Here is a 23,644-nt window from a genome sequence, read left to right as displayed (position 1 = left end):
CGTGGACTCTGCTTTCACACACTCTGGGACTTTTCCACTCATTAGCTCACCCTTTCGTTGGCCTTGACAACATTTTTGAACTCGATATAAAAACACGAAACAAAGGGAAAGACACAATATGCTTCAAATTCAGGGAACAACTTCTTCAGTTTGACAACACATGAACTGTGAAACTCACAACCCAACAGAAGTGTCAATTCATAACAAATGAATGTGATAATGACGCACTAAACCAAACAAACTCACCTTATTTTCACCACAACACTGTTTGCTTAGCATTACTATCAGGCTGCCACTTACGGTACTGTGCCCAGAAACACTTCTGTCTAGTTTGTGCAGTGCATGTGTTTTCAAATGAATGATGTGGTTTTTCCCATTTGTGTCTTTGTTGCAGTGTGTTGAGGCCTCAGGGCCACTGTAGGTATATTATACACTTGTGATGTGAAAGGCTTCTGAGAGAAGACAGCGAATAGATGTCTGAACTCATCTGTTTAGTATATGATTATCTACATTGTTCTGTGATACAATGAATTGTGGATAAATTATTCCTTTTTAAAAGAAAAAAGAAAACAATGGCTGACTAAGGAACTGCTTTTAACCAAGCAGCATGTGTGTGTCTTTGGATGACATTTTACAAATTCAGCTTTGAGTATAACAAATACTCTGACATTGGAGCTGTCAGTGTTGCCATGGTAACACAGGTCTTAGAACTCAGTTAGCCTGTGGATAAGGTTTCTGGCTTTTAGTGAGTCAGTCTGTATTTTGGTGAAACAGTGTGACCTCCAATAGATTTCTCTCTTCTCACAACTTGGAAGAAGATAAGAAATATGTTTGTGAAAGCAGCTCCAGAAGCTCTGACGGTCTGCATCCGTTTCCTCATGGAGGATCAGAGGAAGACCACAGAAATGAAACACTACTGTGATAATAATATTAAACCACTGGTAGTTAGTGTGTTAGCTGCTTCAGTATCAACAATGGTGATGGTCGCCCTTGTGTTACATGGTACTGGACCAAAGTGGACTGTGATGTTGATGTGATGGTCAGGTGTCTGGTAGGAGGGGAAGGAGGGGAGGAGTTAGTGTCAGGTATTAATGATTCAAAAAGCCTTTGACCGCTCACTGATCATTTTATTTTCAGACTGGAGCTGAAGTGTAACCAAGTCAAACACAAACCAGTCAAACAAACTCATTTACTCATTTTAATGGTTAAAAAAATACTTCTTTGCGCAAAGAGACAACAAGTCCCCATCTGCCCAGGAGAGCAGACAGGGACCAAAACAAACATGGCCACCGAGTGATGAGAGGTGGAGCAAGATAAGATGAGGTAAATGTTTTTGAGGAGAGAAAACAAAAAAAAGGCACAATCTACAATCAATCATGCCCCAAATTCACAATAACAATAATAATAATAATAATAATAACAATAATAACAATAACAATATATCAGTACAACTAAAAAAACTGCAACAACAAAAAATACAGACCAGTTATATAATACAAGGCAAGTCCTGCCTGTCAGGCTCCTCCTGTGAGCTCCACTCCCATCAGGCATCTGTACACGGAGCCCCCCCAAGTCCTCCTGCTGATCCTGTACATACACTCACTCACACACTCACGCACGCACACACACACACACACACAAGTTCACCATGCTATCTGACCACCAGACATGACACGCAGAGTTTGGAGGGCCCGATGCAGTCGTCATGGCAGAAGGCACCGCAGCCTTGGCACATGATCATGGCTTTGAGGCGGCACGAGCACTTGAGCGCCACCTCCTCCGTCGTCCCGTCGGTGAAGGCCTGGATGCTGAGGGTGGTCTGGCCGAGGGCCGGGTGGGGGTGCAGCTGGAGCACGCCGTCCGCCATGCTCCGCGAGAAGCCGCCATTGTCCATCACCGACACGTTGGCCGTGTAGCTCACGGCGCTGACGCCCCCGCCCTGCTTGGGCAGCTTCCCGTACAGCTGGAAGGGAAGGGAGGAGGAGGGGGAGGGAGAGGAGGAGGTGGAGGGGGAGCCGGAGGAGTAGGGAGCCTTGATGTGCTCCTTTTTTGCCATCCTGGCTAAAGTCATCTCCATGTTGAGGAGCCCCTCCATGGCCCCCCCACTCAGGTAGCTGTCTACTGAGCTCACAGGCTCCTTTTTGGTAACGCTCATGGGCATGATGGGGGAGGATTTGGTGAGAGCCTGGCAGGAGGGGCGCGCTGCCACTTCATTCTTTATGGTGAGTGAGATCTGCTGTTGGTGGGTGTGGGAGAGCTGAGACTGGGGGGTGCGCCAGTTGATCTTAATAGTGGGCAACACCTCCGTGGGACAGGTGTCTGCGTGGGGAGGAGACGGGCCGTGGGGCATGGTCCGATGGGCCGGCTGGGGCCGATCCGTAGTGGCCCCGGGTGAAGGCTGGGGGCCACGGGACTCTTTGATCACGGCGGACTCCACAGAGGTCTGAGAGCCGAGGTCGGCCTTACTCCTGGAGGACAGCGAGCTGGTGGAGGAGGAGGGGGGCAGGGAGGTGATGACGGGCACGGCCCCGGGGTGCTGCTGGGCCTGGTACTGCGGCACGGCCGGCGCCTCCATCAGACAGGAGGCCGGGCGGCCGCTTGGAGACTTGGTGTGGATCTGAGAGGCCGGATTCAGTTCTGGACTAGGAGACTGGGCCGGAGCCTCGGGCCTGTGGCAGGGTCCCGGGGTCCTGGCCGGCTGTGGTCTGGGGTGGGGTCCTGGCAGTCGGCTGATCTCCAGCCTGCTGGCAGAGTGTGAGGGGAGAACCTTCTCCAGTGGCAGGCTGCCCTGCAGCAGCTGGGTCACTAGAGGGTTGTTGGCCTCCACACTGGACACGGGTCTGGCAGAGCCGGCCAGTCTCTTGGAGCCGGCCGAGGCCTTCAAGCCTCCACGACACTCGTCCTCAGCAGAGCCCTGTCTGGAGGCTGGACTGTCCTCTACAGGCTCCGTTTTGACCCCGTCGTGGGCGTCCTTCAGCCCCTGTGTGTGAGGTGTGGGGTGAAACTGGTGGTCCAGAGGATGGGGGCGGCTCTGCAGACTGTTGGGGAAGCAAGGCTGGATGACGGTCTGACCTTGGCGGCTGGACACGTGGGCCTGGATGACCGGCTGCTGGTTCTGAGGAGAAGGGCTGCAGATGACCAACTGGCTGTTTCTCTTAGCGCTCAGGGGGGGGCCCCAGTCCTGGTCCGGCTGCTGCTGCTCGTCATCCTGGCTCTCGTTCTCGCAGTCTGAGGCGGTTTCCGTGGAGTCGCTGTGGGTCCCTCCCTCGTCATCTTTGTCTGCTCCAGAAGGGCCCCGGTGGTGAGGAGAGGCTGCAGCCAGGTGCCGTCTGTCTGTGGAGTGATAGTGTATCTCCTGAGGCTCCACGTGGTGGGAGCCGTGCTGGATGACGCCTCCTTGTCCCACCTCCTTACCTGCTTCCTTGGAGCTAGCCAGCGTCTGAATAACGTCCACACCCTGAGCCCCAAACCTGGGGAGGGAATCAGGGATGGAGGTCAGAGCCAGTGAGGGTTTTTTAGAGCCCTGGTCTGCCCTCTCTGGGGGGGCGGCCACAGACTCTGGGACCTGGTCCTGCCTGGTGGGCTGGGGGGCCACAGACTCAGCTGCAGCGTCAGGCTCTGGCGAGTCGGTGAGCTTGTCAGTGGGACCATGGGAGGGGCTCTGGACACCGGTTGATGTTGTCTCTAGTTCCTCTCCAGACTCTGGCCGCCCCGATGCCTCCTCTTGACGGGGGTTGGGGGTCTCCGAGGAGACAGAAGTTGAGGTAGTGGACAGGGAGGGGGAGGGCTGAGGCGTGGGGTCTACACTGAGAAGCAGTAGTTGTGTTCCAGACGAATTAGCGCTTGAAGGCGATCCCTGCTCCTCCATCCCACCATCCCCCCTGCTGCTTCCTCCTCCTCCTCCTCCTCCGGGCTCGATAGGTCCTGGATGTTCTCGTGCTCTTCTTCCACTGCTGCTATCCGGTAGCCCAGCAGCAGGCCGCAGCCGGCCCCCGCTCGGCCCCGGCCCGTCGCCAGAGGCTGCAACAGCAGCAGCGGCCTCGCGCTGGGCCCGGGCTTGCTGGGCGCGGGCTTTGATGTCGGCCAAGGTGCGTGCGCCCCCCGTCCCCGACCGCCGCGAGCCCTCCCCGGGCGGCACGATGCGGGGGCAGATCTGGTAGGTGGGGTGGCCCTTGACCCAGGGAGGTTTGATTCTGGACAGTTGAATCTGGGACAGAGACAAAGGAACAGTGAAAAAACGTTGCCTGTTCAGAAATGTAAAAAGATGTTATTGGGGTTAGTTAAAGGGATAGTTTAACATTTTGCCAAATTTGCCTATTGCCATAATCCCTATAGTCATAGCAGTAGGTTCATTACCTTTAATTGTTAGTGCAAGCTGTTTTTAGAACGGCGGAGCAGAGACGTGAGCTGCTCAGCTAAAGCTACGGAGGCTAATGGTATTTCCACGATTAGATCGGCGGGGCAGAGATGTGAGCTCTGCATGGCGTGCGTTATTTCTGGGTTTCCCTCATAAAACTAAATACACAATCCAACAACTCCAAAACACTCTGGTGGACAAGTTGTGACCTGCACATTCACCACACTAACGTATAATTATGTAACATTACAACACATGAAGCAAATACTCTGAACTACTTTTCGCTTTTTAAGGCTGTCTTTACACTGCATAGTTCAAGTGGCCCAATTCCGATTTTTTCCCTCTCAAGTGGCTCAGATCGGATCTGTAACATGAATGTGTAAACGGGACAAATGCGCATGGAATCAGATATTGTCAGATCAGATTCAGCCCCCTGTCATATGTGGAAATAACTCAGATACAAATCGGATATCTGCCAATGTGTCTGCAGTCTAAACAGACAGATCGGATCTTTCCTGGCAATGCGTGTCATACGTCATCAATGATAATATTAATTCACGTGCTCACGCGTCTCACTGAACCTCTGTAGCCCGTGATTGACACGTGGGGCTGAGCTGGACTACTGTGGCCAGCTGTGGCCAGCTGTGGTCACTGTCACAGGAGTTACAGTGTTTCATTTTTGTGGTGTCTGCGCGTCTGTTTTTTCCCCCTCACTAGTTCTTGTTTTCATATACAGTAGGCCTAATATCAATTTATATGCAGATCGAGGGCAGGAGTGTGAAAAGGGAGCGCGCGATAAACACCAGATTTCACGTTTTCCTACCGAAACGAAAACTGAACTGAGCCGATAAGAAATCAAGAGAGGAAAAACAATACACATTTGTGTCCCAAGAGGCTTTGTCCCGTCCTCACTACGTGAGCGACCGAGGATCGAATGGTGGCACAACTGTCACCGTCACTGTCAGCTGCTCATCTCACAGCAGCTCCGCTCCACGCAGTCACTTCACCAACTTCATTTAGTAAGGACAGACGTTCACCTCGTAAGTGACGTGTTGGATATAAACTCTGAGCACCAGACTCACCTTCGTTTAAAAATATTATGGAATCATAATCTCCTGTATTAAAAAAAAAATCACTAGTTTATTTCCAGCGGGTTGTTTCATGCAAGCACAGCAGGTGTAAATGCAGATATCAGATCTGGGTCACTTCTGATACAACATGTAAATAGACAGTCAAAAAAATCAGATATAGGCAACAAATCAGAATTGGGCATCAAGGCCTGCAGTGTAAAGACAGCAAAGTCACTCTGCTGAGAAGCCGTGTCTGGGATGTAGTTCCTGCTAAGCATTTGCCTCAAAATAACTCTGTCTTGTAACGTTCCATTATTATCTCATAGCGTGGTGAATGTGCAGGTCACAACTTGTCCATGAGTGTTTTGGAGTTGTTGGATTGTGTATTTGATGAGTTTGATGATGCCCCGCCGATCTAAAAACAGCTTGCACCGACAATTAAAGGTAATGAACCTAATCCTAAAACTATAGGGATTATGGCAATAGGAGAATTTGCCAAAATGTTGAAATATCCCTTTAATGGTCTGTGCAGGTTAGTGCAGTGCAGTCTTACCCTGATAGGCGGCACCTTGGGTTCTTCTGTTGTCGGCTGCGGCTTCTCCGAACGGACACTGTCAATTGTGGTACGAAAGGACTGACGGTCGTCGAGCCGCGGCCTCTTTTCGGAGAAGCTGGAGAAGGCCTGAGTCTCCTCTGGCCTCCTCTTCTGCTCCTTGAGCTGGGCGCTGGGGGCAGGGGTGCTGGCTGGGCTGGCTGAGGGGCTGCTCTCGCGGCTGCTGGTGGCGGTGCCTCCAGTGACGGACGTGACCACGGAGGCCGTGTCATCCAGGGGATCGGCCGCCACCGCCGCACTGGAGGATGCTGAGGATGAGGAAGATGAGTCCAGGCCGGCGGCAAACGCTCCTTGTCTATCAGAGGGCGAGGAAGGTGAGGAGGCAGGTGAAGAAGCAGATGAGACAGAGGAGGAGGATGATGATGAAGGTGAGGAGGTGGAGGTGAGGACAGGTGCAGCCTCCTCTGGGAGCAGGCGAGCTGTGACCTCGGGCTCTTCGTTCGCACTGGTGGACGCTGGACTGGGACTGGGACTGGGGGTGGGGGTGGGGGTTGGAGTCGGGGTAGGAGTGGGGGTTGGAGTGGGAGTGGGAGTAGGAGTAGGAGTGCGAGTGGGAGTAGGAGTGGGAGTGGGAGTGGGAGTAGAGGCTGGTAAGGTGAGTGGCTCTGGGTCTGGAGAGTCCTTGGGCTCCATGGAGGCGCTCTCAGCTGGGAGCTCCACGCCACACTCAGCCTGCAGCACCACCTCGCCTTGGACCACCGTACCGTCCGACTCAGGAGAGCCCACAGAGACCGCCGAGATGTCGGCGGCGGTGCCGGCCTCGGCCGCCTCCGCAGCCGCCTCCGCAGCCTGCAGGGCCGGAGCCGGAGCCGGGGCCTTGCAGAGGGTCCTACGGGCCCTGCGCCGCAGGTCGGCGCGCGTGCGTCTCCTCATCCTGCCGTCCCTCCTCCGCCGGCCCACGCTGCGTCTCTTGGGGGTTCCGTTGGCCACCACTGCCACGTCACTGTCGAGCACACTGGCTCCAACTTCACTGGCTTCGCTCATGGTGAGCTTCAGAGACTCCTCTCGTGTCAGACCGGACCTGCAGACACACAACCTCAGTTCAACACATGGTGGAGATAGAGACAACAGAAAGGCTGACACTTTTGCTGTGGTATAATACAGTGTGCTCAGTAGGTGGGTGTGTAGGAATACAGTAGCTGAACTAGCCTCGCATCACCAGGCTCTTGATACAGAGAGAAGAGCCTGGTTTCCGTTCACTCTGAATTTTGTCTGGATTCTGGTTCCGGTCTCGAGAGCGGATCCAGAATTTACCAAATTCACCAAAGTAAAAGTGTTCACCAAAATAAAACTTTAAATTCTGGCGCACCATTGATTTCTGTCTCCGGTTTTGAAACATTTTATTCATTTAAGCATGCTACATGGTGAGCATCACACATTTATCTCTCTTCCACCCCACCGCCCCAAACTTTAGCGAAAATATGCATTTACAAACTACAGGTATAATGTGCAAAACTAGGATCAATTGCCTATTGCGCATCCATCAAATTCCGCATCCTGTCTCTCTCGCCCTGGTTCTGGTTGCTTACCATAACTACTAAGCTGAGCATTAAAAAAAAAAAGTAGTGCTGTTTTCATGGGAAGATTAAAGGGATAGTTCAACATTTTGGCAAATTCTCCTATCACCATAATCCCTATAGTTTTAGGAGTAGGTTCATTACCTTTAATGGTTGGTGCAAGCTGTCTTAAGATCGGTGGGGCAGAGACGTGAGCTGCTCAGCTAACTCAACGGAGGCTCATGGTATTTCCAAATTTCCCTCATCAAACGAAATACACAATCCAACAACTCCAAAACACTCTTGTGTCTAAAAACAGCTTGAACCGACAATTAACGGTAGTGAACCTACTGCTATGACTATAGGGATTATGGCAATAGGAGAATTTGCCAAAATCTATCTAAAACTATCCCTTTAAAGGCTGAGAATAATCTATATAAAAAGATTTTTGGTGCATCTCTGCTGGTCAGCTCTCAAAACTGGGAGCACACTGATCAGACTCTACCGCTGCTAACATAACCAACTATGTCAAAAAAGCCAAACTATCCATTTAACAAAGTTCAGTTCAGATATGGATAAATGTCTGTTCTTACTTTTGCCCGTGGTATTCTTCAAAAAACTTTTCCTTCCAGGCCTCCACTTTCTTCTCTTTCTCCATCTCCTGTCGAAAACGCACCTGCATCTCGTGGGTGAACTCACCTGCACATATCAAACACATGAGAAGGTTAAAGAAAGAGGCTCAACAAGCTGGAGGAACATCATCTAAAACTGGGTTATTTCCAGTGTTTCCAGTGCATTTGCTGGGGCTGTTTCATTGACAACATTGATCACTTTTTGCTTCACTACTTCCTTCATTCAGAGATCTCAGTAAATCTTTACCTTCAGCCAGCCTCTCTTTCCAGCTCTGCGAGGCGTGGGTGAAGAACTCATTGTTGAGAGCTGAGCTGCTCAGTCTGGCCATCCCATCAGGTCCAATCTGCACAGAGAGATCATGATGTACAAACAGCAGGTGAACAGTCAACACATCTGCTTCACATGATTGTAAAGAACAGAACAAGGTCTGTATTTCCTGACATTTAGCTGAGCATCAAATTTCATTCATGAAAAATATAAAGGATACATTTTTTATTTTAAAATTACCTATTCTATTTACTCAACTTTATTGTTCAAATTCGTATCTCTTCATTCTGGTTGAGCTCAATACCCGTCAGATTCAAATGGAGTTTGTTTGGTATGCTTTGCCTATTATTATGACCGTGTATGCGAATGTGTGTGTACATATTGTACGTACATATTATTTGTCAATGTGACTGCAAAAGCCAGATTTCCCCTTGGGGACAATGAAGTTCATCTGACCTATATAGGAGCTGAAAAAAAAAGAATCACTAGCACTGACCAATTGCTTCTAATGTAAAAATTTTGAGCTACAGTTTACTTAAGTGAATGTAATAGATGCAGATGTTTTCATTTCACTGTACTGTATGTACAGTGACAAAGCAGTCATTCATTCATTCATTCATTCAAGTCAATGGTCCATGGTGTTGACTCCTGAATTACTGCAGTCTGAGTTGAGTTACAGTTGATCAGGCTGGGACATGTGAGCTGAGGAGAAACTGAGGGCAGAGAACCACACACCTGACGGTCCACCTCTGGCAGCAGCTGCAGCAGCTGCTGCTGAGAGTGTGTAGGAAAGGCTGAGAAGGTCCGCACGTTGATGAGGGCTCTAATGTTGGTGTTGACCAGGATGGAGCCTGGTGTCTCAAAGTCTACATCCACCCCTCCTCGACTCCTCTTCATGGGACCTGCCACAGTAAAGAGTTTCAAGGTTTGAGTGGAGGTTCAGCCTGATACTGAACGTTCAGGTCTGTGACTGTGCTGTTCTTTACCTGAGGGGACGTGTTCCCCGTTCACTTTTAGAGGGGTGAGGACCACACGAGGCATCATCACTGCTTTCTTCCTCTGCCTCCCTGACTGTAACACACATAATGTGATGGACAGTTAGTGACTAATGACTGAACTTCATTAAGACAATTACCCTTAATTCTGTAACAAAACTAAGAACCTGTCTGGAGCGGCTCAGTCTGGTCTGGGCGTGTTGAGTGTGCTGGGTCTGCTGTGTGTCTGTGCGTCCCTGTTGTCCTGCTGCCCTGCTGAGGCGGGTCTGTGGCTGGGAGCTGGTGGTCTGCTGCTCTGTGGAGCAGGAGGCGCTGGATGAGCTTTCATCCACCGAGGCTTCAGATCAGGGAGAAAACACACTTAAGAGGAGCACTCAGGGGACAGAGGATAAGGCTCGTGTTCCTGATGCTATCTCTGACCAACACTTGTCACAAATTCTGCATCGTTACCATCATTGTCTCCACTGGCAGCAGCAGTGGTCTCAGTGGAGTCACAGCTCTCCTGCTCCGTGGCCTCGGACGGGCCCACGGGGACCACAGCCGAACCTGCTGTGGCGCCGCTGCTGCTAGAAGCTGAATGGGCGGTGCTACCCGCCGCTTCGGCCGCTGTCTCCGACTCTGAAGTAGTCTTTGTCCACTGGAGGGCGTTTTTCTACAGAGTGAACAGTAATGAGTTAGCGTGTAGGAAAAATGTTCTCCGCATGTGTGACATTCATCAGATCAGACCTGCAAACTCCAGAGAGTAAAAAAGGTGACAAGGTCCGAAAAACCAAACCAATCCCCCCCCCCCCGGGAGAAAATTTTTGTGATTTTAATATGCAAGTTATGCTTTTTGGAGCGTTCCCAGTTAAACAGAGAGCAAATCTCTCATTAAAAAGACAGCTTTGAGAGAATAAGTACACCTCAATGAGGTGGGGTCAGCTGCAGAAAATGTTCACTTTATTTGACTAAAAATTATGCATCAGTTTGGATGACCACATGACCTGTGGCTTTCAGCTTTCTATGATTATATTTAGCCTACTGTTTACAGCTGAGAATATCAGGTATTGTCCCCCCTCCATTAAATACAGTGCTGTGAAAAAGTATTTGCCCCCTTCCTGATTTCTTACTTTTTTGCAGATTTGTCACACAATGTTTTTATTTATTTGTATAATATTTTGATGGGGCAGCCATCTTGGGAAGGTTTTCACCACTGTTCCAAGCTTTCTCCATTAGTGGATAAAGGCTCTCACCATGGATCACTGGAGCCTGGATGTGACGAGTGAAATTGAACCAGCTTTCCAAAAAAAATAAAAAGGTTTATCAAAGTTAGTTCATGATTTCACAAGAGGGGGCAATTACTTTTTCACATAGGATCAGGTAGGTTTGCATAGCTTTTTTCCCCTTAATAAATGAAATCATAATTTAAAAAGTGCATTTTATATTTACCTACTTCGGTCATCTTTGTTTAGGCTATTAAAAGTTGTTTGATGACTAATAACAAGTTTGAGTAAGAAATCAGGAAGGGGAAAATACTTTTTCACAGCATTGTATGTAGCCTGGGGGTTGAAAATCACAGCACATAAAATGAGTGTGTATCACGTCTTTCCACATACGTTCTTCCTTCGCCTTTCAAACGGAGCAGAACCGGTCTGACAGAACACCAGCGGTAGAAGCAGGTATGGAGCTGTGTGCCGCGAATGTGCATGAAAAAACAAGCACGGCGAATGTGCGGCGCGCCGCGTGCATAACTCGCGCCTACATTGAAAGTATGTGAGCAAAAGACGCTACAGCTGAATGGCCCCGATGCACACACACACGCTTATCCAAGGCGCCTGTCATCATAGTTTTCTGCGTTCCACCGATACATCAGATAACTTCCCGCGTGTCGTTTCAAAATAAAAGCTGTCCGATATGTTTATCAAGACTCTATCACCCCCCCCCTTTGAAAAACTCCCCGGTTCTGCACGATTCACGTAAACGACCCAGTTGACCAGAAAAACGGCGATTATAGCCGAAAGGTGACTAGTTTGCAGGTATGATCAGATAGTTGATGCATCAAATCCACAGCTCCACAGAAACAACCAACACAATGTCACTGACAATGTTTAATCTACAGTGTTTTTATACCTTAGCAATTACAACCTGAGTGTCTTTATGTTTTTTGATAACAAGTAGGGATGCACATTCTGAATATTTTTTTAAACTGTTAAACTAATAGGATTAAAATGCTCTGAGTGTCTGTGACTAGGCTCATGGGTGTGGTAGTGGGGGAAAAGGAGACCTGGCTACCCAGTAGGGAGAGGGCCCATCCAAATCCTGAAATTATTTCTTTTTTGTGTGTGATGTTTTTATTTTGAATGAATTGGACCCTCCAATTAAAGGGATAGTTCACCCAAAATTTCACTCATTATCTACTCCCCCTCATGTGGACTAAGGGCTGGGAGAAGTTTCAGAGTCCTCCATGCCTTCTCTGAGTTACAGCGGGGCTCCGTGCAGCACTGCATGTCCATATGACGGTTGCGAACAGGGCTCAATTCTTCGTCCAAAAAGACACACCAAAGCACTGCTCTTCCTGGTCCGTCCAAATCTCACACGATGTGCGCCGATTTGGACGGACCAGGAAGAGCAGTGCTGGGAGCTTCACCTACAAACAAGCTTAAAATATAGACTTATTTAATTTTTTCGGAACAGTTTCTCATGTTGGGGCTTCAATACAAGAGGGACATTACAGACGAGCACTATGGAGGTATTTGGATGTTTTTTGGTGTGTCTTTTTGAACGAAGAAAATTGAGCCCCATTCGCTACCGTCATATGGACATGCAGTGCTGCACGGAGCCCCGCTGTAACTCAGAGAAGGCACGGAGGACTCTGAAACTTCTCCCAGCCCTTAGTCCACATGAGGGTGAGTAGATAAGGGTGAGTAGATAATGAGTGAAACTTGAATTTTGGGTGTCATAATTTATTTAAAATATATTGATAACATCAACTGAGAGAATGAACTCTGTGTCACAGTTCTCCCAACATATTGGACAATCTGGGGGCCCCCTCTTGAAGGCACAAAATGGTTTAGTCCGCCCATAGACAGCGGCGGGCGAAAAGTGAAACGTGAGTGAGCCCAGATTGAATGACCTGGAGGCTAACTGTCCTCATGCTGACCAAAAAACAGAAATAGGGGTATCGTTTGCCGAAAATCTGTCCCGACAGCGTTCCTGTTAGAGCTTAGATCGGGACCAAAAAAGGCCCGACCCTATACTGAGCCCGTGCACGTTGTGTCCAAGCCCGGCCAGACATGTTAACTGTAATTATGAGCCCGAGCCCGATTTAAACCTGACATTTTTTTTAAATTCGTGGGCTGATAAAATTGGGCGGCGGCGCTGTCCAGGGTCCTCAGTCATGCAGCACATCTCTGCCAGCAGCTGCTGCACCCTCCACACCTCCCACTTTCCATCAAACGTGTTCAAACTTAACTCTCCTGACTTTATTTTTTTCCTTATATTCTCAAACTCCATGTTGCTCGGCTGCTGCTGCACCAGCAGACCGGTGATGCGTGCAGTCAGTGTGTGCGCGCCGCTGCTGCACGTGAAGGAGACGTGATGCTTTTTTTAAACTTTGTGCAACATGGCACACTTTTGTTACATACAGTGTTGGGTATAGTTACTTTGGAAAGTAGTTAGTTAGGTTACAACGTTACCATCAATTAGTTACGTTACAGCGTTACCTATGAATAAAAGTAACGCGTTAGAGTACTCATGCGTTACTAAAAATGAAAAGCATTTTGCAGCGCGCCTCGCACATGCTGCAACAACTGACAGACAGCCTCTTTTAAATGCACCGAGTCCTGACGAATAACATCAGTCATCCAACCAAATTAACTCTACAGGATAACATTAACAGGAAAGACAGTCAAATATGCCACATAGGGGTTTCACACTGCTCGATCTGTCTGTCAGTTTGAACGGAGGACTCAACGTGTGGAGAGGAGGGAGGCTGGCGAGACGTGAACTTCCTGCCTTGTGTGTAATAAAAGTTAAAAATGCGGTTAAATGTACTGCTATCACACTGCTGCTACGGCAGCTATGGAGTAGAGATCCGGGGCTGGACCGGGGGAGAACTGAGCGGCCGCTCGCCGAGAGGGCGCTGCTGAAAGCGGCCAAGCGCTGAGAGCGGCCAAGCGCTGAGAGCCGGGCTGAGCTGTTGCTGCTGGAGAAGCAGGTCCGTACGTGGAGCTGATCTATGGGCCCTTAAATTGGAAGTGGATTTTTTGCGGTTGACAGAAGGTCATCACCAACGCAGTGTGCATTTTACCGTTATGTTCTTGTCCTTTTCGCTGGTGAATTGAAACACACACACGTAGGTCAGCAGGGCACAGACGCATCACAGCGCTGCGCCTCGGCTGACACATCCGCAGGTTGCACAGTAGTCTAGCCGTTCTGTCTGACAAAAAGCAGGCTGCAGTCGGGATTTTCTTTTCCTTATCCGGAGAAAAGTAACGGATTACTTTTTTTTAAAAAAAACTAAGTTACTGATTACTCAACGCACGAAACTAACGCGTTACGTTACGCGTTACACGAAAAAAGTAATTCAAGTACTGGTTACATCAGGGATGCAAACGGGTCAGGACCAAAAAAGAGAGGAATTTCCCGGGGGGGGGGGGGGCTCACCATTAACAAATAAGTACATTACAATATCACAGGAAAGTCCATTTCCAGTAGTTCAACCCCAACCAAGTATTGAGTGCATATAGATGGACATAGTTTTCAGAAGGCCAACATTTCTATATTAAAAATGCTTAAAAAAAAAAAATTCCTTTGCAATATTTCCATTTTGGAGATACTGATTTTTAGGTCTTCACTGAATGTTAGTCATAATTATTATTATTAAAATAATAGACATGTCTACATTATATATATATGTCCATTACACACTCAGTGTGGACATATATATAATGTGTTAGTTTCACTTTTTGAATTGAACACATTCTACATCGCAGATTCGCGGAGGCAACGTCTTTAAGGCTTCCTTCACCTCTGAAACGGGGCAGAGCTCCGTGGGAAACACCTGCCTGACACAGCAACGTAGGGAACCGTGCATGTCTGTGGAGCTGTGCGCCGCGGACATGCACGGGGGGAAAACGGCGTCGCCGTCGCACCAACTGCACGCGGATACGCGCCGCTTTAATGAGCGCGCATGTCGCGTCTATATTGGAGGTCGGCTGTTATCAGTGTAATCAGAGGCAACCATGAATGAGTTCGCCTCAGGTTCACGTGATTGTCACTGTCAGCCTGTTAGAAAAACACTTTACTGACCCCAGCTGAGACACTGAGACCCCCCCCCCCCTCCTCCCCAAAACAAAAACTCTTCGGATCTGAACGATTCACACAAGTCACCTAATTGGTCATGAAAAAAGCGAGTTTCGCTTTTCGGCGCACTGTTTGCATCCCTGTTACATATAGGCTTACTTTTCGAAAAATAAATAATTAAATAAAAATATTGCTGATTATGGCCCTCTGACATTAAGAGTGTACAGGGCCCAGAATTTGGTGCTACGCCCCTGACTAGGCTTGTGCCACTAGGCAACCTGATCCTCCATCCTGAGAGGATGATCGACAATGTTTTGTGTTTTTTTTGCTGTTATAAAACACACACACACAGCTACAGCTGTGCAGCGCCACATCCACTGTGCTCTGGCTCAGCTGATTGGTGTTCAGATGGTTAGAAGGTTAGATCTTCACATTTTTGAAGATCTAACCTCCATCCGGGGTCTGTAGGTTGACCTACTAACCTCTGACCTGGATGATATCATCTCTGAGTGCTGTGCAGTGCGGCTTGTTTACCTGAAAATTGCTACTGCCAATACTATGGTTCGTTTCTGAGTGTTTCCGACTTGTCAGAACAAAATGAGCAGCTGGATGAAGTTCAGCTTCCACAGGCTTCCTCTCCTCAACCTGGACTCATTAAAGCTCTGGCTAGTTGCGCTAAAAATGGACCTGAATGCTGAAGTGGAATAATTATTATCAGAATGAGCCGCACGGCGCTCAAAGATGACATCATCCAGGTCAGAGGTCAGTAGGTCAACCTACAGACCCCGGATGTTGATAACAGCTAACCCCAGACTCAGAGGGGAATAGCACTAGCGTATCATAACAAAATATTGGTGAAATGAATAGTTTCGTGGCAGATAATGTGTTATTTAGAGGCTGCATTCTGCTGCCCTGTAGACTCGCATTATATGGATATACGCGGCTCTCGGCTGGAGATAATTTCATCAGAACAACTTGTAATGACACCAAAGTTATGTGGGTGAGTAAATGATTGTATTTTATGCTAGAAATAAGGTCCAGATTGTAAAAAATGGAAAGAGAGAGGAACAGCAGAGCTTCTCTGACAGCTCTATCAGCTGCCGGTGAGGTACGGGGAGCCTGTTGCGCACAGCACCGTCACTTTTAAAAAAAACTTAATGGCACCGTCCTTACAGGTGACGCACATGCAGACGTCCGTGTTAAGTCTGTCGTCTGACCTTCCTTCACGGGGACTGCATACTGTAGGCTAAGTCCTCCTGTGTAATGTTTTGCAGCGAAATATGACTTAAGGCACGTAGAAGTCTGCAGGTGTCGATACACCCCCACGAGTTGACCACATAAGGAGCTAATTTTTAAAAAATCAACCGATAGTATTGATCGGTCAAAGTTTTTGTTATCGGTTAATCGTGTGCATCCCCAACACCACAACAACTATATTTGTCTCTGTAACCTCTCAATAGCATCTTTAAAAAATGTGTTTTTGTGTGGAAATGTTCTTCTGACCACACTGACGTTAGTTACATGAGCTCAGGCCGGTGAGTGTGGGTGGTCCTCACCTTCAGGGTGAACAGGCTCATCCGTCCAGGCAGCTTGAAGAAGATGCTGTTCTTGACTCGGTCTCCTCTCACCTGGGAGTGCAGCATGGTGACCAGGCAGGCCAAGGGAGCCGTCCCACTGCACAAACACATACAGGTTTACAACTCATCTCATTACACAGATTTCCTCACTACACCTGTACACTGACATGACTCCACTACTGACTCTATCAGGTTATTTTGGGAAATGTCACAAATCAATCAGCAGGATCATTGAATGACAATATTGGAATTTACTACTACGTTACTGTCAGTTTCAGTGAACTGGTCATGTCTGTTTGTTTTATCAATAAACAATTAAATACTGATATACATGTATTGATGTGATTTGGTTTCTGGTGAAGAGCTGATGACAATGAAAAGCGGAAAATCTTTTGGAGAAGGAATTTAAGAAGTAATATGGTGTATGAGTGTATTTGTGTTTTTTGGAGGGGGCATAAAATGACCAGACCATCAATTATTCCTGCCTCCATACAAGACCTCTGTTGACTTACTTCCTGCTTGAAGGCAATCATTTTATTTAATTTCAGTTTTTTGTTTTGCTGCTCCATTGGAATTTAATAGAATAATAAAAACTGGTTAAATCCATCTGTATTTACCGAAATACTGCAAACACATTGACACTCAACTAGGACGATATAAAGAGAGATGGCACTGGATTGTAACAAGTGTGAGAACCTACCTTCTGTTGGTCAACATGGGTCAAGAGGTCCAGATGTAGTAGAGGGGGGAAAAAAACAAAAAACCCTGAGTTAGAACCAGTCTGGCATGGTCTACTGATGTGTGTGACCACTACAAATACTGGATAGAAAAGTAAAACTATGACAGATCATCTCTTCTAGCATGGGAACAAATGTTAGCATGTGCAACAACACAATGTGGAACAATATTGTGTGTATGTGCATGTGTGTGACCTCATTTCTTTCAGTCCCTTGGTCTGGATGACATGGAGGATTTGTTTGGGAGTCATGGGAGCATCAGAGAAGTTCTCCAACACCTGAAAAACATTCACACTTTTTTAGCCAGACATAGTTGAGACACACACACACACACACACACCCAGAGCTCTGCAGGAGAAACTCTTAACACAGGACGGATCAAGATGTTTTTCATGCTTCTGGAAATAAAGGTAATGCCTGGACCTGCAGAGATGGAAAAGTTCCCACAGCATTTACACACTTTAACTAGTAAACGTAAAACTAAAAATTCTCTGTACAGTTTATTTATCTTCATCAATTTTGTCATATTTGAAAAAACACAACCACTCGCATTCATCATCATGTACAAATACACACACTTTTGTTTGTTTCTTTTTTTTTCCATCTTTACACCCATAAAATATTATTCCAACAGCAAACCCATAACCCTTTAGTAAGATCGAGGCAGTCTGATACAGTTGTCCGTTTATGTGGATATCTATGTAATGGAGTGGACTGGAGTGGAATGTGTTTCTAATGTTATTCTCATTGTGTTAACTTCGTTGTCATATTTTCATATCTATCTATCTATCTATCTATCTATCTATCTATCTATCTATCTATCTATCTATCTGAGTCTGCTGGTTTATTTGTCAGCAATTTCACAGAAAATGTCCTGCACTGGTTTTTACTGAACCAGGTGGGGGGGACGGAGAGGAACCTGTTCATCTTTAGGCAGATCTGGATCATTTACAGTGACTTTGAATTTCTTTCTCCCGCGTCTGTGACAGTACTGCGCTCCATCAGTCTACACTCAAGGACCCAGAATGACAAAGAGAAACAAGCTTTTAGACAATTTTACAAATCTCTCATTGACAAAAGTCGTCTTCAGTCCTCTTGAGTCTCTACAAGCTGTTATACCTGGATTTGGTCAGTTCCTCTCAGTCTTCCTGTCAGATTCTCTCAGACAGATTGACTGGAGGCCTCTGCCATCTTAGAGTCTCTCCATAGATGTTCTGGCCTTTAACTAGGACGCTCAAGGACAGTCAGACACTTGTAATCACACATGGAGAGGCTGGAACTTGTAGCTGCAGCACACACCTGAAGAGCACGTACGTTACACTTTATATTTAGAGCTATACGGCTAATTAACTAGACAACCATCTTCTCTGCTAAACACCATTACCTCCCGATCCATGCACACAACCTATGTATTAAACGGCAACGTTCATTGAAACAATATTCTGGCTCAGAATTCCCAAATTAACTGCAGAGCTTAAATGGTAAATGGACTTGCACTTATATAGCGCTTTTCTAGTCACTTGGACCACTCAAAGCGCTTTACAATGTAATGGTCGCATTCACCCTTTCACACACATTCATATAGCACTGTTCACAGACAGGCTTTGGAAACTAATCATTCACACACATTCATACATCCGATGATATATCGGAGGGCAAGTGTGGGTTCAGTGTCTTGCCCAAGGACACTTCGACATGTGGACTGGGGGAGCCGGGAATCGAACCACCGACCTTCCGGTTAATGGACGACGCTGATGCTCTACCTCCTGAGCCACAGCCGCCTTAGACAGAGATGATAATGCTTCTGCTACTGTTCTTACTTCTGTCAAACATGCCAGGTCTGTCCTTAATGTGCAAACCCTTCAAAAACAAGCTGACAAGCTTCAGACTGTGTAAAATGGTACATGGTCATCCCAAGGAAAACGACAGATACGAAAACGATAGATACAATGTCTGGTAGTCAAGCTGGCGCTCAGTGACAATGCCCTGGTGCCACTCCAGGTGGGCAGTAAATAACATGCCTGCAAAGAGACACTGGATCCTTTATGGAGCCGAACTGTATGTAAGAAGAGACTTCCACTTTCTGAGGAAGACTACCTAAGGTCTGTCACAGTGACCGCTGGCTTCTTGGCCTCCTCCCTGACCCGGGTCATTTTTTTCTTGACATCCAGTGTGAACTGTGGGACCTACAAAGAGAGATCTGAGTCTTTCAAACTGTGCCCAGTTCAAGTTTGCAACAAATAACTTGCAAAAAAACAAAGAACAAAACAAACATCAAGCATAACTACAATGCCATTTTGATGAGCCTGTTCAGTTTCTGATGCTTAATGAATTGAGAAAAAAAAATCTAAAAAAGACATTTAGCTCGTTTTTTGTTTGTGGCTATGGATCATTGAGTGTACGGCCCATTAACAAATTTTTCAAAAATAAATCTCCCCAAGTGTGTTCAAAGTGAATGGATGACAATAAGCATTCTGGACCTGCTGATTTATGGTATTTACACAATGGTTCCCTGCTCACAGTGAATGTAGTTTTCTGTTCATTTGGAGCTCAATCAGGTTTTGGAGGTCTGGGCCTACTGAATCCATGGCCCTCACATAGAGGATAAACACTGAATACTATACCTAACAACGGTGGTTGATAATCAACTTATCTGACATGGCATCTTTGTGATAAAATATATCTTCATGTGCAGATTGTTTTTCGTTTGCTTTGATTATTTTCGCAATTACCAAAGCTGCTCGATCTTCGGCCGAGCCAGACTTCGTGTAACTCGCCCTCTTTCTTTTACCATTTGGTACCAATGTAGGTTCACAAGACAGCTGAGTTAGTGCTTTACGTTAGCCCCTTAGCTTTGTTAACATTAGCCTGCATTTTAGTCAACAACGTTAGCTAGCTAATACTACGTCAAGTTAGGCGTGTAAAAACGGCATAGACTTGACAAGGACACATTTTCTGAGTGGTTGGTTCACATAAAGTGCAGACATTTGTTGTGGAGCCTATATGTACCTTAGGTTAGTCGGCTTGCTCAAATGATAATTAGCGTAGCAGTAGCTAGTTTGCTGCATAGCAAACAAAGAGCTCAAACAGCAGAGGCAGACGTTAGCGTGCTAACCAGCGTTTGCATCCTGCGTTGCACTGCGTAGCTTTTTTTTTTTACGTTAGCACCCTGAAAGACACGCAGTAAATGTAAAATGTGACCTCCCAGTAACATTTACACAGCGAGTGTGGTGTCCAGGTTAGCACTGCTATGTTAGTAACGTTAGCTAGCTGTATTTAACGCTACAGCAGAGCAGTGTGTGGTCGTGAGGAGAATGTTCAAACACAACAACACATCTGGACCCATCGCTTCACATGTATTCATACAAAACCAACACGCAGCTGCTTGAATGCGCAAAATAGAGTATTTACCATGCGAGCTGCCTCAGCCCAGGTCCGCTCCTTCTTTCTCTTTTGTTTGTCCTTCATTTCCTCTGCACTGGTGTCTGCGGCTAGCCTGCTGAGAGTCTACAAAGCAAACCTCAATACGATGGCGGTTTAGCTGCTTAGCAAAATGGCTAACTACGTTCTAGGTTAACTATGCAGACCCGAGACAAGACGGTCCACTTAGCTCGGAAACGACGCTACGTTGACTGTTCGCCTCAGATGGTTCTCTCTACTGTGTCCAGTGCTTTGTCTAAACGAGCTGAACACACATCGCCTCTCAGCAGCGGAGCAGCGGAGCAGCAGCAGTGTGAGTGCAGGACTGGCTGACTGGCTGGCCGTGGTGCAACTGCAGAACAAGCCTCTCTGGAATGCAACAACCAGGTCAAAGGTCAAACGCTCCGCATACAAACACTACACAATCTACCTTCCACGCCCGCCTTGTGTGTGTGTGTGTGTGTGTGTGTGTGTGTGTGTGTGTGTGTGTGTGTGTGTGTGTGTGTGTGTGTGTGTGTGTGTGTGTGTGTGTGTGTGTGTGTGTGTGTGTGTATATATATATATATATATAGGGTGCTGTATGTGAAGACCATAGACTGGTGGAAATATATGGATACATAGATACATCGATACATAAATAAGCTAAATATATACATTGACATATAACGACATAGATAGAAAAGGGGCGGGGTTACGTTACGTTTGGCTCTGAGTGAGAGAGAAAGAGAGAGAAAAGAGGAGTGACCGTAGCCCTTGCAGAGAGAAGTCCTGTCAGTGGAGGTCCAAAATGCTTCATCGTCACGTGATGCATGTAGGCTAGACATCGCATCGTTCCCGGAAGTTCATAGCGGGCAATTTGAAAACGTAAATATAGAGACAAAACTGCAGTCATTGTCAATGTAAAGTAGTTAAATTGCATTAATTTACGTGTAGCGCGCGGACACGTGTAGGCTATGTAGTCACATCAGTAGTACATCACATTTTAAGGCAGAATTCTGTGCCATTTGAGGACATACAGGCAAACAATATGACACAGGGAGAACAGCTTCTCTCTCTCATGTATAACGAGGGTTTCATGGAAGTGACAATAAAACTGAATTGAATTGAATGCAGAAGAGCTCCTACTCTGAAAGACAAACTTGTTAAGAGTCATCTCCCTCCTGTATCACAGAAAACCTGGCTTTCAACCTTAAAGGGTAATCACAGGTGTGGACATTGCAATCACTGTAGCAATATGATAAATGCCAATTATTTTACTGATGTGACATCTGGTCATACATTTGACATAAATGCATTTATTAATTGCAATACCTCTTATGTTGTTTACAGACTTGAGTGCCCCTGTGGACGCTTCTACATTGGGAGAACAAAGCGTAAATTGAAGGCAAGATTGGCAGAACATAAGCATGCCATTAGAACTAGTAACCCACAGTACCCCATGGCTGTCCATTACAAAGATGTAAGTCATGGTAGTTGCGACTCTTTAAAGATATCAGGCATAGAACATATTAAAGACTCTATCAGGGGAGGAGATAGACTCAAAATACTCCTGCAAAGAGAGTCATTCTGGATTTATACATTAAAGGCCACTCAGTATCCAGGGTTGAATGGAGAACTCGATTTTTCTCCTTTTCTGTGAGTGTATTTTTGTGACTATTGGTGTGTTTTGTTGTCCTTTAAGATTGACTCTGATGACGGCTCCTCAGTCTCTTATTAGGCTCAATATTTATATTGTATGCATTTCTGATTTGTTTAATTGATTATGTAATGTGCAATGCTGATTTATTGACTCTGTGATTTTATTATTTCTTTCTTTTTGTACAGAGTCTGCTTGTCATTGGCAGGTCTTGCTGTTCAGGTCATGTGACCTCCTACCTGCTCACATTGAGCAGCTGTCTGCAATTACCTACTTAACTGTGAACTGAGACTGACAAACATTTCACTTTTGTCCTGACGAAGGCCAGTTTGGCTGAAACGCGTTGACTCGCTTTTAATAGATTAGCCATGTACCAATAAAGGCATTTTAATTGGTCGTACCCTCATGAGTGCCTCGGTTTTCTGTCTGCAACTCAGAATTGAATTGAATGTTTCATTATAGCTTGTGTTACAAACCTCATATGGTTTGAGAGCATGATGGTGATGGCGAGAACAATATTTAGACTTTCCCTAGACTTAATTTTCTACCATCTCTTCAATTCATAGTTTCAGTAATCCTATGGGTTAGGACGGGGTCATCCTTATGTTCCCTTTGACCCTTTTTCTAAAAAAAAAAAAAAAAAAAAAAAAAAGGCTTCCCCTTAGAAAAAGGGTTCTGTTTCCCGCTTTCTCCCAAAAGGGAACATGCAACTTTTGGTCCCATACCTGGAAGTGGAGTTGTGACTTTGCAGATTTTTGCCGATTTTGAGTGAGAAGTTGAGTTGTGACTTTGAGTGAGAAATGGAATTGTTCCATTGGTTGGGTTTAGGCAATGGAGGAAAGGGTTGGTTAAGTTTAGTAAAAAGACCAGGTAGAGGGCTAGACAGGCCAGATAGAGAGAGTCCAGATAAGTAGAGAGTCCATCGACCGGCAACAGCGGGGAACAAGTATGTATTGCGACCGGGGAACATAGGGCCCTTTTTGGGAAAAATGGGGAACAGGGTTAGGGTTTTTCAAAAAAAGGGTCTTATGTTCCCCAGGGAACATAGATACGCTCCCGGTGAGGACTAAGTAGTATGACTCCTGTAATCTGTAAGACTGTCAGAAAAGGAGGACAGAAGGAGTCCCTAGTACATACTGTCTCTACAGCATTAGGGAAATCCTACTAAGAACAAAACACACATGAGTGATAGACACACTATTTTCACACATTAGGAGCACGTCACTGGGAAGTTTAATATTTTGTTTATTAAAAATAAAGAACAGGGAGAGGCCTGTCAAACTCAGGGAGTTGAGACAAATGTAGGGTGATGTAATGTAGGTTAAAGACACCGTACATCTAGAAAACATAACACCGTATAAAATGTTAGTCAAAGTATAGCAGGTGTTGTATTTTAAACTAAACCCTCCAGAGCAGCAGCATCACTGCTCCTTAACCACACAACACCTGCTCCTGCAATAGCTTACTAATATACACTGACAAGAATATTAATTGAATTAGTATTTAAATGATTGATAGTCTCATATTTTTATTAGTGTGAACACACATCCTTTTTTTTCC

The 23,644-nt window shown here is 46.4% G+C and overlaps 1 protein-coding gene across 2 annotated transcripts; it reads right to left on the bottom strand.

Moving 5' to 3' along the window:
• Positions 1-1,185: 1,185 nt before the first annotated feature.
• Positions 1,186-20,807, bottom strand: asxl1 (ASXL transcriptional regulator 1). 2 transcript variants are annotated; one of them, XM_085780743.1, is made up of 12 exons: positions 20,440-20,807; positions 17,224-17,306; positions 16,992-16,994; positions 16,271-16,388; positions 9,882-10,083; positions 9,599-9,768; positions 9,423-9,507; positions 9,172-9,338; positions 8,416-8,512; positions 8,130-8,235; positions 5,981-7,061; positions 1,186-4,207 (listed from the first exon to the last, which is right to left on the bottom strand). In XM_085780743.1, exons 1-12 carry the CDS (start codon positions 20,494-20,496, stop codon positions 1,652-1,654), a joined length of 4,725 nt encoding a protein of 1,574 aa, XP_085636869.1. In that variant the 5' UTR covers positions 20,497-20,807; the 3' UTR covers positions 1,186-1,651. The 2 variants fall into 2 exon arrangements, with proteins under 2 accessions (XP_085636869.1, XP_085636868.1); XM_085780742.1 differs by lacking the exons at positions 16,992-16,994; positions 17,224-17,306; positions 20,440-20,807 and having other exon boundaries at positions 5,981-6,542; positions 6,627-7,061; positions 16,271-16,437.
• Positions 20,808-23,644: the final 2,837 nt, after the last annotated feature.

Source organism: Trachurus japonicus, chromosome 7, assembly GCF_045865225.1.
Source record: "Trachurus japonicus isolate A0001 chromosome 7, Traja_1.0".
Taxonomy (NCBI): domain Eukaryota; kingdom Metazoa; phylum Chordata; class Actinopteri; order Carangiformes; family Carangidae; genus Trachurus; species Trachurus japonicus.
This window is presented reverse-complemented; position numbering and strand designations above follow the sequence as displayed.

Bases quoted from the DNA above. Each gene is read 5' to 3' on its own strand.
- asxl1 (XM_085780743.1), bottom strand. From the start codon at position 20,496: ATGAAGGACAAACAAAAGAGAAAGAAGGAGCGGACCTGGGCTGAGGCA. The intron at 10,084-16,270 runs GTGAGGACCACC...TTCACTCTGTAG, and splicing joins TGAGCCTGTTCACCCTGAAG to AAAAACGCCCTCCAGTGGAC. The intron at 9,769-9,881 runs GTAACGATGCAG...CCTGATCTGAAG, and splicing joins TGCCAGTGGAGACAATGATG to CCTCGGTGGATGAAAGCTCA.